Source organism: Procambarus clarkii, chromosome 67 (genome assembly GCF_040958095.1).
Source record: "Procambarus clarkii isolate CNS0578487 chromosome 67, FALCON_Pclarkii_2.0, whole genome shotgun sequence".
Classification (NCBI taxonomy): domain Eukaryota; kingdom Metazoa; phylum Arthropoda; class Malacostraca; order Decapoda; family Cambaridae; genus Procambarus; species Procambarus clarkii.
The window spans coordinates 21,048,947-21,067,276 of record NC_091216.1 but is presented as its reverse complement, the minus strand read 5'-3'; the positions used below and the strand labels follow the sequence as shown (position 1 = coordinate 21,067,276).

Here is an 18,330-nt window from a genome sequence, read left to right as displayed (position 1 = left end):
TTATTCTCTTTTCTTTATTAACAAAAGTTTATTCAGTTGTCTTCTTAGCAACATTGTGAATCCTACGGCGGGCTTTCTTGAATGGTTGAGCACGCTGAGAACGGAGAATAGCAGAAGCACGTCGAAGGGCAGCCTAGTGGGATTGATTATTGTCATTATTATTTACATGAATAAGCATGTCTTAAAAGACAAAATAATAAAAACCAATAACTGAATAAAGATCCACTAAATATTAAATGTTCATATAAAAGTAGCCTTTACTACAGTTTCTGGAGTGTTGGTTGAACAAGAATGCAAGATGTCTTATATAATCATTCAAGACAGATAATGATAGGTGGTGGTAGTAAAGGCAGAAGCGAGGTGAAAGCGAAGTGGGGGTTAATAGATAGTTTTGGAAGCCAAGCCAAGGGGCTCACACTTGTCTGGTGATAACCTGATATCTTAAGTGCACTTCCATTGCAACCCTACTGACCCAGCAATTCCTTCAAAAAGTGTTAAATTTCTTTTAAGCTTTTATTTATTTCTCTCTCCATTTCACCTGTTTTGTCATTTGGCCTTCTGCAGTTTTGTGTTTATATACTTCAACCTTATTCATTTACTTCTTTGTTATATTTTTACCTTATTCTTACATTTGTACATTATTCCCATACTTCAATTGTATTCCTATACTTTAAACTTATTTCCATACTTCAACCTTCTTGCCTATTACCTTATTTTCCTTCCTATCATCTCGCTCTCTTACCCGATAAATTTACTTAAATTTACTATTTTTCCATTACACAACTTGATAATGATCCAGGACAAATCAAAATGTAAATTGCTACATTTTCAGATTTGTTGATTGGGTGTCTAATTTTCAGCCAAGTTATTGTGACTTGCTATTTGCACTGTAGTAGTATCCCTGGATTTATAGGTTCCCCATCATCATCTATCTCTAGGCTTGAGGCTATGCTTGCCATTGCCCGATATGCACTAAACTTCATGTTGCCCGACATCATTGCGCCTAGTTATTTCGCACGTATAAGTGACCGGTTTTTGTCCACTCAAAATGTGCACAAAAGGAATTACCGGCAAATTAGAAAGGTGGATCTTTAATTCCCTACTGAACAGAACCTATCTTGGTTAGCGCGAGATGATTTCGGGGCTTAGCGTCCTCGCAGCCTGGTCCTCGACCAGGCCACCTTTTTGTTACACCCCCAGGAAGCAGCCCGTAGCAGCTAACTCCCAAGTACCTATTTACTGCTAGGTAACAGGGGCATCTGGGTGAAAAACATTTTGCCCATTTGTCTATACCTCCACCGGGGATCAAACCAGGAACCTCAGCACTACAAATCCGAAGCGCTGTCCACCCAGCTGTCAGGCACCCTTGTAACTAGTGTAATAGTTCAATAATGTAGAATCTGGATCATCCACTATGAAAAGGCCAGTCCCCCAAGGTTCTTGCTCTGATACTTTCCTCATACTGGACATCAACAAGGATGCAAACTATAGCTCCTTATCATACTTTTGCAGATAACACTAAGATGTGAAAATAGAAAATACAGTATAGAGGACACAGGAAACCTGCAAACTGATTTAAATTGGGTCTTTCAATTGGCCACAGAAAATAACATTTAATGAAATTTCAGCTCCTGTGCTATTATAAAAACAAAACTACTTAATTTCAGGTTGGATAATGAGTATCTTTCAAACAGGACATGCAGATCAATGATTATACCATTCAAGACACTGAAGCGCTCTAGAATGGAATAGTGTTGCTAGAACGGCGCTCTAGAATGGAATAGTGTTGCTAGAATGGCGCTCTAGAATGGCGCTCTAGAATGCAATAGTGCACACTAATAGTTCAATTTAAAGCTGGAAAAATAAAATTATTGGGAACTTACATTTTTAAATCTGTATTCTCAAAAAGCACAGGTGAGAAATGCATAATAATTTAAATTTGAAAAACACACTGGTTCCAAATCTGCACACGGAAATAACTAACTCTACATGAAACCAGGAGGCATAGCAGAAATTGCAAAAGAGAACACTGAAGACTGGAGGTGCAATAGGTATGCTAAGGGACAATTCTATCAACATCAAGGGCCCAAGACTGTTCTATCAAGACATAACTGTTCAACCTGTCATGGTGTTAAAGAATTTGTTAAAACACCAGACCATCAACCAGGCCTTTTCAGAAACATTGCTGTAGGGACATTGAGCCATGGAACCACTACAAAGGAACCACAAGGTAAGGTAACACTCCACTACCTAACCTGTTTTTGTAAAATATGATCTACCAACAATTTTACAAACAGGTCTCCTATTATTGCTAAGTGCACAGAACCAAATGGTAAAGGATCAGTGCTGAATCATTTTGTTTTGCTTAAGACTCTTACCTCAACCATACTTATATGATCAGTGGATACTTGCATAACCCTAAAATTGCCATTATACCTAGATGAAAAATAATTGGCAACTATTGTAAAATTCATTAGCGAAAAACTTGGAATAGAGTCAAGGAGTCGATACACTACTGTATTTACCTTTTTTAGATCCTTCCTGTAGTGGTTATAGCGAATGAATCTACGAATGGAGTTGAGAGCTCGGCGAGGTCCTGCCTTAATGGTTGTCTTCACTACATTTTTTGCTGGTTTGTTCTGCAATATAAAATATAAAAATTAAGCCTAATAATGTTATAACAGGTTGAGAAATAATTCAGAGTAGACCAATGAAGATTCATGAAATGCACTTTAATCATCCAGATAAAAATTTATGGTTATTTGTTGTTCCAACTATACTACCTTCTCTAAAACTTAACACTAGCGCCCTCTTCCTAACGCCCCTGGCGTCCAATTTTTTTTCGCAAGTCTGAGCATCGGACTGTGGTGGCGTCCGATAAATTGTATAAAATTCATTTGTTAATCCGATCGACTTCGGGATAGTTTCAAAATACGCTCCTTTAGATTGGGCACAATTTGATACCAAAATGAAAGATAACATAAAACGACGTCAGAACACTGGAAAAGATTATAAATACGGTTTTGGTCAAAATTTAAAAATATTTGTTAAAATTCTATTTATTGTGCTATTATTATGGGACTAGTTTTAAAATGTGTGTCTTTAGATTGCGAACAATTTGATACTAAAATGAAAGATATAACAAAAATTTATGTCAGAACACTGGAAAGAAATAATTTTATGATGAGGAGCGTCCAAAATTAAAATATTTGTTAAAACTCCAGTTATTGCTCTTATTATTATGGAATAGTTTTAAAATACGCACCTTTATATTGCGAACAATTTGATACCAAAACGAAAGACGTAACATGAAAATTGATGTTATCAAACTGAACGAGTATACATATTAGGCTGAGGTGTGCAAATTCGTGCTCGCACACGGGTAACTTCAGGCTTTGCTGCGGGGAGTCATGCCAGGCTTTTGGACATTATATGCATATACACCTGCAGGGAATTTAATTACGAACACAATGATACCAAAACGAACGACGTAGCACAAGAATTAAAGTGAGAAAATTGAAACGAGTATACACATTTTACTGATTTTGTGAGTTCACAGGTAACTTTTGCTGACTTTAGGCTTTGCTGGGGGGGGGGGGGGGGGGAGTCATGCCAGGCTTTTGGACAATATATGCATATACACCTGTAGGGAATTCTATTGCAAACAGAATGATACCAAAACAAACTACATAGCACGAGAATTAAGGGGAGAAAACTGAAATGAATATACACATTTCGGTTGCCACGCGCCGGGGGTATGACCTCTTAAGTTAGAGGAGCGCATGCCCAGGGCGTGAAAGTGTTAAGCGTCCCTCCTTGACTTTAAATTATACAATTTCTCAATTCTTTAAATAATACTATTAATCACAACACTGCACCAGCTGACATAATGTGTGTGGTGGTGTGCCAGCCAACAAGTGATGATGATAGTATATCATAAGATTCAAAACTCCCCATGCATACAAGGGGCTCTCATTTGCTTCTTCAGCCTCTAGTCCCTCACTTTTCTTCTATGGCCTTAGTAACGTGGCCTACGTTACCAAGGTCTACATAACGTTCAATTGACCTTAGGAACATGAAGGGGAGCCATACTATGAGGTAATAAAATTTAAAAAACAGCAAGTGAGTGATTATCATTATATATTTCAGACAAAATGTGTGTCATGTCCAATTATAACATAAGTGGTCATAATTGGGATTAAGGCCCTGCCTGGATGTGTGTTGTATGCCAGTATCTTTACAAGAATGTAAAAACTCTTGTACAAGATTTAGATGTATATAATTTTCTGTTATACATAATGAACAACGTCTGACACATTTAACTTGTTTCAGTGAAAAAAAATAACTAAGCGAGAAACATTGAAAAAAAATATACGTTATTCCCATGCAGCAACGCCTCGTTTTTACCAAAAACGTAACTGCTCCAGGCCACTACAGCTACTGTATTCTACAACAGGTAGAGACTTTTTACAAAGGTTTCATGCTTCCTGGGTGCTAATTAACAATGTCAAAAGAAAAAATTATTTAAAATTTAAATAATTTAAATAGCCATTTAAAATTACTACAGTATGGGGGTAAATTGTAAGGGTTAACAGGTGGCTTTTTTTTATGTAAATATACTATATTTAACCATTCTTACTATATTTAAAACTACAGTGGTACCTTGGGTTACGAACGTCCCCGTTTGCGAACTTTTCGGGTTATGAGCCCAATTTGTTAGGAAAATTTACATCAGAATACGTGTTTGTTGATACGCGTACGGCCAACCTAGTGCGTGGTGGCACGGCGATCGCGCCTCAGTTTACCAGTGCCTCGCGCTCAGTGACTATCATGCCTGGATTCTTCACAAGAATTTACAGTTTGTTGTGGAATTTTTGGCCATTTGAGCATAAAAGTTATTATATATCTTGCTATGGGTCCTAAGAAAGCCAGTGGTAAGGTTCAAGGCAAGAAATCACGTGAGAATGACCATAGAGGAAAAACAAGAGATCATTTGTAAGCATGAAAATGGTACTCATGTTGTTGAACTAGCTAGGCAATGCAACAAATCTTCAGGGGAGGCAGTAGAGAATGTTCCTTCCTCATTAATTAAGAAAATGTGTGTAGTATGGGAAGGACTGCAAAGTTTTGCTGAAAAGAATCACCCAAATAAAGCTGTAGTAGGCCATTGCAATGGTCTTTTTAATGACAATGTGATGCCTCACTACAGACAGGTGTTGCAAAGAAGGGAAAAACAATCTTCAATGGAATGTTTCCTTGTGAGAAAAGTGAGAAAATCAAGCAGTGAGCCACAACCAGGACCTAGTGGTATGCAGGCAAAACGTGCCAGTGTGCACTCCAGAGAAATCTCCACTGCCTGATGTTATAATGGAAGGGGACTCACCTTCCAAACAGTAACACCTCTCTTCCTTCCCCCTCCTCACCATCTTCCATATGCCAACAGGAGTCATCAGCAAGGGTAAGTAATAACTTGAACATACTTTTGTACAAGATTTGAGTGAATTAGGTATAAAATTTACTTTGAAGTGAAGTTTTTGGGGAGTCAGGAATGGGTTAATTCATTTCACATTATTTCTTATGGGGAAATTCGCTTCGGTTTACAAATTTTCAGGTTATGAACCGTTTCCAGGAACGAATTATATTCTTAAACCGAGGTACCCTTGTAATTGTTTCTTTTGAGATTGTGAACTAACCAAATAACCAGCCTGGTCCTCCTGCATCCTAATTTAACTCGCCCCCCCCTTCCCCTAACCCATTTGATCATGTTAGTTCAAAAGTTCCATTTGCAACCAAAAGAACTACACAGAATACACAGCTCATCGCCTGCAGAAAACACAAGCAATCAGGAAACTTAAAATTTATGGTGTAATTTTGCTACACCTGATAATTTGTTATGATAGCTCTAAATCCTCTAATCCAGGATCAATAACAGGAAGAGGCCTTCCTTGCACCACCACAGGTAACTTGTAAAGTTGGACGTTGACATCTTAATGCATTTTACAGATTTTAGATTACAAATTTACAAGAGAAACACGTACTGGGAATACCTAAAAATTTGAGGAGAGATTACCTGGTATTTTGAGGTCTTGTGGGAGAGAATGATACCCTTTCCACCTGGGGCAGGTTCAATGCCAATGACCTTCTTCTTGCAGAGGCCATTATAACGAGGACTGTTAACACACTTCAAGTTGTTTGGTTCCTGTGTAAAAGAATAGTTAAAAACATATACTGTAATTCAACATTGTTGCAAGATTCTAAATGGAAAAAATTTAATTTCTGTACAACTCAAAATAGTATTTATATCATGACTCAATAACCCCATCACAAGTCTGCATTTGGAAGTTTGAACGTAACCAAGGATAAGCCATCTGTGTAACTACATGTACAACAGGGGAAGAAAATTAAAGCATATCATAGCCATTACAAACTACATTTTTTAACTGCAATTGACAATAGTATCCCCAAGCTAGATTATTTTAACTAAAACAGTGGTGCAATAAATACAATGGCTGTAATGTTTAGTGCTGGAATGAAGTGAATTAGAATGACTGCATCCAAGCATAAATTGGCAACAAATATACCAGCTAATTTCAGTGACCTACTCTGGTACAGGTAAGCATGTTCAATCTTCTGTACCTACATTGCCATATCATAGCATTGCACTATTTATCTTCTAGCATCACATCACTTGCCTAACTTGCTTTTTATCAACCCCTATACCATATTTTGTACCAAGGCCTGTCCTTTTCAACTGCTTGGCAATGTCTTTTTGCTAACATCTGGGACAGTTTTCTTTGATGGTCAAACCACAAAAATGACTATGGTATCCATTGCCTTGCAGTTTTTTCCTGATAACTGGAGCTTTTAATGACCAATGACATTCTCTATAATTCATCCAAAATGTAAACTTCGTGCATAACAAGGATCAATGTTAACTGTAGTCTGACCCACTAAATCATACTTTAAAGTCATTAAACAAGCTAAATAGGTCTCAATTTTTACTCTATATAGATATGGAAACAATGTAACTGGAATACTGTTTATATTACAGCACAAAGTACTATGGTATAAAAATCAAGTCATGCAAATGAGATTTTGACTTACAGTGGAAAAAGGTTTCTTGACATTCCTCTTCTTGAGGAGATGTGCATGATTATCCCGAATGATTTGCCAACACAAGTCTGCAGACATCTTGACTTTTTACCTGCAATGCAAAAATTACAGATTAAGTCAAACAAAATTAAATGTGCTTCAATGAAGAGAAATACTAGGGATGGCATTATTATAAAAGAAATAACTAGGCGTTTTAACTGTAGCTGACCAACAGAGGTAGCCATAGAATATCAATCTTCAGGACACAGAAGTGCTTTAATGTACAGGGGTGCAATGATCACCTTAGGCCTATAACGTAAATAATGTTTATGGAATATGAATAGCATAGGCTTAACTCTCCACTGCGCGACATGCTTGTGTCGTTAACGAGGCTAATTATCTGCAGTCACAGCCAGAGCCGTTTTAAAGTACAGTGGAACCTCTATTTTCGTATGCCTTGTTAATATCACCAATTAAATTTGCGACATTTTGAGGCAAGAAGTGCAATAACTGGATCACTGTGTATAGGAGGCTGATATGCCAGCAAACACACTCCAGGCAACAATACAGTACAGTATTTCTTATGGGAAAAATTGTTTTGGTTTTCATAACCTCTCTGAGAATGGATTAAATTTTAAAACGGAGCTACCACTGTACCATGTAAGATTTAAAAGTCCCACATAAACAGGGCTTACATTTTTTTAGAAAATAAACTTGTGGGAAATTATTAATATTCATGATTTAGTGACAGGGTTCTAATATCAATAGCAATGCTGTGAGTAGTTAGCAATGTGGAATTTTGCAGTGTCAGGTGGCATCATCTTCTGGAGTGCCACTTTGTGCTTTAATTTTATTAAGCTTGTGCTTTGATTTTATTACCATACCTACGAGAACTGCTTATTGGTTCGTTATGGTGAATAAATGACTTGTATATATAATATGAAACTTATTGGTCCAGCATGTTCTCTTTTCTAGTTGGTTCTACTATTTGCTGGTTTAACCCTTAAGCTGTTAAGGGGTCCCTAAGGCTTTAACACCATGCGCAAGAAAATTTTTTTTTTTTTTTTTAAATGTTTGTGTTCCCTGAGCACAGGGAAAAGTCAGCCTTGGTGACATTTTGGCCGTAATAGGTTGAAGTCTGGCAAAAAGAGGCGTTGACAGAGCAGGCGTCAATAGAGGTTTGCTCTGCCCGAGATGTCAGGCGGGAGTTGCCACAAAGGTATTACCTGTATACACATAGAAATCACAATAGCGTGATATATCAAATGAATAAATCCACAAGGGCCATGATGAGGGTTCGAACTTATGTCCAGGATGATCCCAGATGCACCTTAATCGTCTGAGCCATAACATGGTAAAAAATCCAGCACTATTCCAGCACTATCCAGCACCCAGCACTTGGGAACCAGACAAGTTACAGCCCCGCTCCTGTGCCAGGTAAGTCCACTACGGGCTCACCATAGCCTGTGCTACTTGGAACGTTTTGTTCCCAGTAGCTGAATCTTGAACAATAGGAACCAGACACTAAGAATTCCAGAGAACAACATAGAGCACATAGTGTGTTTAGAGACGAAGTGGAAAAAATGCTCAAGGAGCTAAATAAGAACAAAGCAGTTGATCCAGATGGAGTTTCACCATGGGTTCTGAGAGAATGTGCACCCAAGCTCAGCATTCCACTTCAATTGATTTTTCAGGTATCCCTGTGTACAGGAGTTGTAGCTGATGTGTGGATAGTTCCAATCTACAAAAGTGGCAGCAGGGAAGACCCCCTTAATTATAGACCTGTATCATTGACAAGTGTCAATCAAAATATTGGAAAAAATAATTAAAACTAAACGGGTAGAACACCTGGAGAAAAATTATATAATATCAGACAGTATGGTTTTCAATCTGGAAGATCCCGTGTAACGAACTTATTCAGTTTTTATGATTGAGCCACAGAGATTTTACAGGAAAGATGGTTGGGTTGACTGCATCTATCTGGACCTAAAAAAGGCTTTCGACAGAGTTCCTCATATCTGACATAGACAAGGACACAATCTATAGCACTGTATCATTTGCAGATGACACTAGGATCTTCATGAGAGTAGGCAACATAGAGGACACGGCAACCCTCCAATCAGATGTTATCTTGAGGTTATCTTGAGATGATTTCGGGGCTTTAGTGTCCCCGCGTCCCGGTCCTCGACCAGGCCTCCACCCCCAGGAAGCAGCCCGTGACAGCTGACTAACTCCCAGGTACCTATTTACTGCTAGGTAACGGGCATTCAGGGTGAAAGAAACTTTGACCATTTGATTCTGCCTCGTGCGGGAATCGAACCCGCGCCACAGAATTACGAGTCCTGCGCGCTATCCACCAGGCTACGAGGCCCCCCGATCTACGAGGATGTAGATCAGGTCTTTCTATGGGCTACAGAAAATAATATGGTGTTTAACGAAGATAAGTTCCAGCTCATGCGCTATGGAAAAAATGAAAATTTAAAAACGGAAACCACATACAAAACTCAGGCAAATCATAACATAGAACGAAGAGGCAATGTAAAGGATCTGGGTGTACTCATGCCGGAAGACCTTACCTTTAAAGAACACAATAAAGTAGCCGTCACAACTGCAAGAAAAATGACAGGTTGGATAACTTTTCACACTAGAGATACTGTACCGATGATGATACTTTTCAAAATGCTTGTGCTCTCTAGAGTGAAGTACTGCTGCACAATGACAGCCCCTTTCAAAGCTGGAGAAATTGCTGACCTGGAGAGCGTGCAGAGATCCTTTACTGCTAGAGTCCACTCAGTAAAACATCTAAACTACTGGGACCGACTAAAGAGTCTAAATCAGTATTCCCTTGAGCGCAGGCGGGAGAGATACATAATAATCTATACGTGGAAAATAATTGAGGGGCTGGTCCCAAACCTGCACAGAGAAATAACATCACATGAGACCAGAAGACATGGCAGGATGTGCAGAATACCCCCATTGAAAAGCAGAGGTGCAACAGGTACTCAGAGAGAACTCTATCAACATCAGAGGCCCGAGGCTGTTCAACACGCTTCCATTACACCTAAGGGGCATAACAGGCAGTTCCTCACGGTGTTCAAGAGAGAACTGGATAATTCAGTTATCCATTACAGCAAGTTGCAAGTTATTCAGTTATAGCAAGATGATCTAAATAGGGTTTTGAAATGGTCAAAAGACTGGCAGATGCAGTTTAATGTTGATAAATGTAAAGTTCTGAGGCTAGGTAATAATGATAGTTACAAGATACAAGTTTGATGGTGTTGAGATTGCGAAGTCGGATTGCGAAAGGGATCTGGGAGTTATGATTAGTAAGAATTTAAAACAAAAGGATCAATGCCTGAATGTTCGTAATAAGGCAAATAGGACACTGGGATTTATTAATCGAAGTGTTAGTAACAAGACACCTGGTGTTATTCTTCGGCTATATCTTGCTCTGGTTAGGCCCCATTTAGATTATGCAGTTCAGTTTTGGTCGCCATACTATAGAATGGATATAAATTCACTTGAACGTGTACAGCGTAGGATGACCAAGTTAATTCCCCAAATTAGAAATCTTTCATATGAAGATTAACAAAGCTTAACTTGCATTCACTGGAAAGGCGAAGAGTTAGGGGTGACATGATAGAGGTTTACAAGTGGATGAATGGACATAACAAAGGGGATATTAATAGGGTATTAAAAGTATCGACACAAGACAACACGAAACAATGGGTATAAATTGGAAAAGTTTAGATTTAGGAAAGACTTGGGTAAATACTGGTTCGGTAACAGGGTTGTTGATTTGTGGAACAAATTACCGCGTAACGTGGTGGAGGTGGGGTCCCTCAATTGTTTCAAGCGTGGGTTGGACATGTTTATGAGTGGGATTGGGTGGTTGTAGATAGGAGCTGCCTCGTATGGGCCAATAGGCCTTCTGCAGTACCTGGTTCTTATAAGCACCTCCAAAGGATACCCGATCAACCAGGCTGTGACTCATACGTCAGGCAGTGAGCAGCCACGTCCAACAGCCTGGTTGATCAGTCCAGCAACCAGGAAGCCTGGTCAACGACCGGGCCGCGGGGACGCTAAGCCCCGGAAGCACCTCAAGGTAAGGTAACCAAGGTAAGGAAAGTGCAATTTATTTAAGAAGATTTGGCTTTCAGGAAAGCACTTTCTCCTGACATACAGTCCAACCTCCATATAATCAAACAGGGTCCCCTATTATTTTCTCAACCTCCCACCTCTGTGAATAAAGACTTCCCTCGCCCTTTTAACTCACAAGGCAATTTATTATGTTTTTGCAGTGAATGCAAACAGTCAAGGCACTTCTTCACTCACATTCTCTATTTAATTGAAAATTCTGAACACCAGCTGGAAATGGCGTACAGTGTGCATTACATTGTGCGTTTAATTGAAAAGTTAAATTGATAAGTCATGTAACAAAATGGGTCAGGATAAAGCAGTGGGTTGATAATGCTGTACAGGCATCGTACAGGCAGAAGCAGGATGAAATAAAAAGTATAAGACAATTCCCATAAAATAAATTACCATTGAGGGGGGGCTTGTAGCAATGGATGAATCTTTTGCAGTTCAACCTAACTCCAGTATCAGAAACTAAAGTTTCATTGAATGTTTCCACAACAACCACTTTCTCCAAACAATAATACTAACTCATTCCAAGAGCATTCAAGGAGAAACATGTTGAATATGAGTTAGTATCTTTGTTCACTATCAAAGTCCCCGTGGCGAAGTGATAACACACGCCTGGCATTTTGCGAGCACTTTGGCCTGGGTTCCTATCCTGGCCAGGGAGGATTGACTGGGTGCCAATCTTTGATTGTATGCCTCTGTTCCCCCCCAGCAGTGAATGGGTACCTGGTTGTTAAACGATTTGGCGGGTGGTATTTCAGTGAAAATTGTTATCAAGGACCTGCCTGAAACACAATGCATGTTAGTGGCTGTACAAGAATGTAAAAACTCTTGTATAAATAAAATAATAAAACATTTAAAACACCTCACTAAAATAGTAAAACACAACAAAAGTCTGACGTGGTGTAGTGATTAAGATGCTCGCCTGGCATTTTGCGAGCACTTTGTCCTGGGTTCGGATCCTGCCCGGGGAGGATTTACTGGGCACAAATCTTTAACTGTAGCCTGTTTAACTCAACGGTAAAATGGATACTTGGTTGTAAACGATTTTTTAAGGGGGTGGTATGCCAGGGAGCATAGGATTAAGGATTTGCCCAAAATGCTACGCGTGCTAGTGGCTGTACAAGAATGCATGAACTCTTGTATATATAAAAAATAAATAAAAAAAATGAATTAGTCCACAATTTTCAAAATTGAAAAAACTCATACTGCAAAGTCTAAAAGCATTAATATTTATATCACGGGTTAGATCACGTTTAAAAAAAACATATAAACTGTTTTCTGTATGAAGGTGTCTTTGCTCACTACTACGGGACAAGTTATCAATACATACAACATTTCCACCCACCACCACCATCATCATCTGTACGACACATGTGGCAGGCTCCACCTCACTTATATATCTATTTATTTTATCCTTTTCCAAGATTTGAGAGCCGATTATTATCTAAAACATAACTTAACAGCTTCCTGCAATTCAAAACGATATGAACAAATATGTAACCATATAAAAAAGTGTTCGAAAAATGGGGGTAAAGCTGAGGGCAGGAGCTCACCGCAGACGGCGTGTGGAGGTACACAGAGAAGGGAAGATGGCGGCCGTGTTGTGCACCGCCTGCCACAAACTCGCACGACATCCACACTGATACTTACATCGATAACAATAATTTATTTATAACATTATTACATTTATTAGTTTGTATTTATTTTTATTTTATTTTAAAGGCCTTAATCATGCGCAGCATTTTAGGTAAACCTTAGAATTCGTATGTGGGTATAATACTTTTATGGTCCAACTTAATATTATAAATAAATAAATAAATAAATTTTTATTCAAATAAAATTACATACATACAAGATGAGTTACAGACAGACTGTTGGATTTGTAGATAGAGCTAGTACATACTATGCCTAAAGCCACTAATACGCACATTTTCAGGCAAGATGTGGGAAAAACTCTTAAAAACACCTAAAACTTAAAACTAATTGAGATCAATGCATAGATTATTGTATTCCCCCTAGTTGTATTCAACTAATATTTTATTTGTTTTATTTAAATATTCAAGAGTTCAAGGAAATATTCAAGGAAAATTAGGTATACACAGCAATGTGCTGCTACCCTCTTCTATATGAGATATTACACATTGTACATCAAGAACTAGTTATAGGTTCAACTATTATTCCCATATCACAGGATGTTTAATTATACATGGAATTAGGGAAGATAATACCTACCTTAATACAAAAACAAACTAGCTCTGACTAATCAGCTAGCTATAAGTTCATCTAATATTCCCATCTTACAGCATAGTTAGTCATACATGGAATCATGAGAGAAAACTTCAATACAAAAACAAATCAACTATGACTAAAAAACAGATGAGACCATAAAATGTATGGCTGATCTATTAGTCCCCATTAGCAAAGTCTGGGTACAGCACAAGAATATCCTCCAATATTCCTGGGTGTATGAAGTAATTACAGAACTCAAAGTACCTCATACCATTAGGTCTGAAGTCACTTATAACAGGGCAATCACAGATATAGTGTTGGAGAGTATGTCCCAGCTCTTGTTCACATAGTTTACATCTGAAATGTTCACCGAGAACTTCAACAAGATCTTGTAGATCTGAGGCAAAGTGAAATTGACACCAGTAATTCCATCTATCATCATACTATCATGCAAGAGGAGCCACACATCTATGGATCATCCAATAAAATCAGCAGACTTCTAGATGTTACTACTGCTAGGCTTAGACTCGGTTACAAGTATCTCTGGGAATTCTCATTATCTGCTGATGTAGACCTGACCAAATGTAAACTGTGTCAACAAAATTATTCGCACACCCTCCGTCACTATGTGATGGAGTGCGAAAAGATACGTGAATTTAGAGACAATTTTATAACCAATGTTCCAGCGATGTGTAAATATTTTATTCAAAATGATCTGCTACCAGAAATTTTAGCCAAATATCCCCAGTTTGCTAACTGTAGGTAGTAACTAAGTGATTGTAACCTATCCACCGCTGCCCACTGGATGGGGGGCGGTGTGCAGGACAAACATATAAATTTTGACACTAGCTCTCTACATATGTCAGTTGTTTAATTTAGAATCTGTACTTGAGGTCGATCTCGAACCCATTGTTGATGTGACGACTTATATTGAATTTTGTAACTAGCTCATCAAGATTGTAACTAAATGAATTGTGGGGTTCAGTCCCTGAGCCCATTATGTGCCTCTGTAACCCTTTCCACTACCGCCCACAAGATGGGTATGGGGTGCATAATAAATGAACTAAACTAAACATTGGGGGATTCATTACCTGCAGCCACTTGCTATATAGATATCGATATCGTGCTTGTAAAGCCACAAGTACGCATAGCGTTTCGGGTAGGTCCTAAATCCTAATTTTCCCCGGAATACGACCCGCCAAATCGTTTAACAAATAGGTACCTATTCACTGCTGGGTAAACAGAGGCTTCAGTTAAGGATTGGCGCCCAGTCAATCCTCCCAGGCCAAAGTGCTCCCGATGCGCCGGGCGAGTGTTTTACTACTGTGCTACTGGGACTGCATATATTCCCTTTATATATTTACCTGAATTTATCTGAGGGCCACTAATACTAGTTGCCTCGACGAGGACAGGAATCCGGCGGCTTGTCAAAGGTCCCCCATTTGCACTGATGATCTTTTCCAGCTGTATTTTAAAACCCAGCAGAGTTTTGGCATTTACGGCTTCGGTGGGTAGGCTTACTACCTAGTGGGTAGGCTTCACTATAAACCACGGGTTTATAGTGAAAAAAGAATCTCCTGTTTTCTATCTTACATTGTGGCTTGTTGATCTTGAAACCTTGCTTCTCGTTCGTGTTACATCTGACCTTTTGAAGAAACTATCTGGATCGACATTCTCCAAATTGTTTAGTATTTTAAAGGCTTCGATGAGATCACCCCTGTCATGCCTGGATTGCAGTGTTGTTAGCCTTGTGGCCCTCAACCGTTCCTGTACGAGAAATGACTAAGCTCTGGTATGATTTTTGTTGCCCTTTGTTGCACCTTCTCCAGAGCAGCTATGACTTTCTGATGATGAGGTCTCCATGTCTGGGTGCAATTATTCAGGTGGGGCGCACCAAAGACTAATACAGTTGAACGACTACTTTCTTTTTCTCGAATGTAAAGGTACACTTGATTATTCCCAAGATTTGATTTGCTTTTTTTTACTGCCGCTCCCACTTGTGCAACTTTTATTGAATGATGTATTCTGATTACAAGGTCTTTTTCTTCATCTATCTGTTATAAGGTAGTGAAATCAGTTTGGTAGTCGTGACGTGGATTGTTATGCCCCACATGCAAGATCTTGCATTTATCGACATTAAAAATCATTGGCCAGTCATCTGACCATTTGTAGAGTTCATGTAGATCTCTTTGTAAAGTCTCAATATCACTTTCACTTTCCACTTTATCATAGATCTTAGTGTCATCTGCAAATTTGGATGTAGTTTGTAATGTCATCTGCAAATTTGATGATGTAGTTTGTAATATTCTCATCTATGCTATTGATGTATATGACAAAAAGGGTTGGCCCCCTGTGGCACCCCACTTAGCACATTTCCCCCGTCAGATTCATGCCCATTTAGCACGACCCTTGTTTTCTATGTTTTAACCATTGTTTTATTCATTCCAATATTCTCCCATTTATTCCATGTGCCTCTAATTTTCTTGCCAGTCTCTCATGTAGTACCTTGTCAAAAGCTTTAGCAAAATAAGTATGTCTATCGGAAGTCCTTTGTCTGAATAGACGGTTACCGTTTCCTGAAATGTGAACATATAAGTGAGGCAGGATCTATTCTTAACAAACCCATGATGCGTTGATTTTACAAAATTATTCTCTGTGAGATGTATGATTCCCTCCCTTAGGATTCTCTGCATGCTCTTGTAAATGTGCAGATAAGTCCACTATGGGCTCTCCAAAGCCCGTGCTACTTGGAACTTTTTGATCCTTGTAGGGGAATCTAAAATTACAAGCAACATGATGATTTATAAGCCGCCAGCTTCTTTTCCAGCTGCTGAATGCGGCGATCCAGAAAGAAAATGCCCTCTCCATCCTCGGTTCATGCCCAGCGTCAGAGGGAGATGATATGTTGGGAGATTTGGGAAAATTTATGTTGGGATATTGGGAGATGGTATGTTGGGATATTGGGAAGATAATATATTGGGGAGATATGTTGGGATACTGGGGAGATGCTATGTTGGGATATTGAGAGATGATATGTTGAGATATTGAGAGATAATATGTTGGGATATTGGGGTGATAATATGTTATGGTATTGGGGAGATGATATGTTGGGATATTGAGAGATAATATGTTGGGATATTGGGGTGATAATATGTTATGGTATTGGGGAGATGATATGTTGGGATATTGAGAGATAATATGTTGGGATATTGGGGTGATAATATGTTATGGTATTGGGGAGATGATATGTTGGGATACTGGGGGTGATAATATGTTGGGGAGATGAAAGTTGGTATATTGGGAGATGATATGTCGGGATATGGGGAGGTGGTATGTTGGGATATTGGGAGATGGTATGTTTGGATACTGGGGAAATAATGTTGGGATATTGCAAGATGATATGTTGGGATATTGGGAGATGGTATGTTGGGATACTGGGGAGATGATATGTTGAGATACTGGGAGATGGTATGTTGGGATATTGGGATACTGGGAAGATGACATGTTGGGATGTTGAGGAGATGGTATGCTCTAATATTGGGGAGATAGTATAATAATTAATGTAGGGATGTTGGGGAGATGGTAATCCGTACGTAGTTTGGGAATAAGGGCGTAATGTGGACATGGGGTATTTATTTATTTATTTATTTATTTATTTATTTATATATATACAAGAAGGTACATTGGGTTTGTGAGAATACATTGGATAGTACAGTATTTACACTCTTGTAAAGCCACTAGTACGCACAGCGTATGTTGTTGTATGTGTTATATTCAGCTACTCGGAGCAAAAGTTCCATGTTTACGGGCTCACATGGGGTATTCTGGCCGGGAAGATAAAGTGTTGCAGAGCTGAGGTGTGGGATAGATGGGGTTTTATGGGTATGTGGTGGGAGTGTGAGGCAGGAAGGATGAGGGGGAGCTCGAGGGCACGTCTGGGACAAGGCGGATGGGGCGTGGGAGAGGCTGAATGGGGAGTAATGGATAGGGGGGGGGAAGGGATGGCTAGTGATGGAGAGGCTGCTGGGAGAGTCGGGGTTGGGAGAGGTGAGGAAGAATTAAGAAATTGGGGAAGGGGGATACTTGAGATGGGTATGAGAATGAGTGACTGGGGGGTGGGGGAGAGAGGGAGGCTGGTGATGGGGGTGGTGGGGGAGGCAGGTGATGGGGGTGGTGGGAGGCTGGTGATGAGGGGGGGGGGAGGCTGGTGATGGGGGGTGCTGGGAGGCTTGTGATGGGGGGTGGTGGGAGGCTGGTGATGGGAGGTGAGTGGGAGGCTGGTGATGGGGGTGGTGGGAGGCTGGTGATGGGGGGTGGTGGGAGGCTGGTGATGGGGGGTGGTGGGAGGCTGGTGATGGGAGGTGAGTGGGAGGCTGGTGATGGGGGTGGTGGGAGGCTGGTGATGGGGGGTGGTGGGAGGCTGGTGATGGGGGGTGGTGGGAGGCTGGTGATGGGGGTGGTGGGAGGCTGGTGATGGGGGGTGGTGGGAGGCTGGTGATGGGGGGGTGGTGGGAGGCTGGTGATGGGGGGGGTGGTGGGAGGCTGGTGATGGGGGGTGGTGGGAGGCTGGTGATGGGGGTGGTGGGAGGCTGGTGATGGGGGGTGGTGGGAGGCTGGTGATGGGGGTGGTGAGAGGCTGGTGATGGGAGGTGAGTGGAAGGCTGGTGATGGGGGGTGGTGGGAGGCTGGTGATGGGGGGTGGTGGGAGGCTGGTGATGGGGGGTGGTGGGAGGCTGGTGATGGGGGGTGGTGGGAGGCTGGTGATGGGGGGTGAATGGGAGGCTGGTGATGGGGGGCGAGTGGGAGAAGGCTGGTGATGGGAGGAGGAGGGAGGAGGCTGGTGATGGGAGGAGGAGGCTG

The 18,330-nt window shown here is 40.3% G+C and overlaps 1 protein-coding gene across 1 annotated transcript; it reads right to left on the bottom strand.

Annotated features, from left to right (window-relative positions):
• Positions 1-12,882, bottom strand: RpL28 (ribosomal protein L28). Its single transcript, XM_045757685.2, has 5 exons — positions 12,795-12,882; positions 7,105-7,204; positions 6,071-6,199; positions 2,526-2,639; positions 1-133 (listed from the first exon to the last, which is right to left on the bottom strand). The coding sequence occupies exons 2-5, from the start codon at positions 7,189-7,191 to the stop codon at positions 29-31; spliced, it is 435 nt and encodes a 144-aa protein (XP_045613641.2). The 5' UTR covers positions 7,192-7,204; positions 12,795-12,882; the 3' UTR covers positions 1-28.
• Positions 12,883-18,330: the final 5,448 nt, after the last annotated feature.

What these genes read in the sequence shown, in the direction of transcription:
- RpL28 (XM_045757685.2), bottom strand. Translation starts at nt 7,191, where the DNA reads ATGTCTGCAGACTTGTGTTGGCAAATCATTCGGGATAATCATGCACAT. An exon ending in TCAAGAAACCTTTTTCCACT is followed by an intron (nt 6,200 to 7,104) that starts GTAAGTCAAAAT and finishes TCTTTTACACAG; the next exon opens with GAACCAAACAACTTGAAGTG. An exon ending in ACAGGAAGGATCTAAAAAAG is followed by an intron (nt 134 to 2,525) that starts GTAAATACAGTA and finishes CAATCCCACTAG; the next exon opens with GCTGCCCTTCGACGTGCTTC.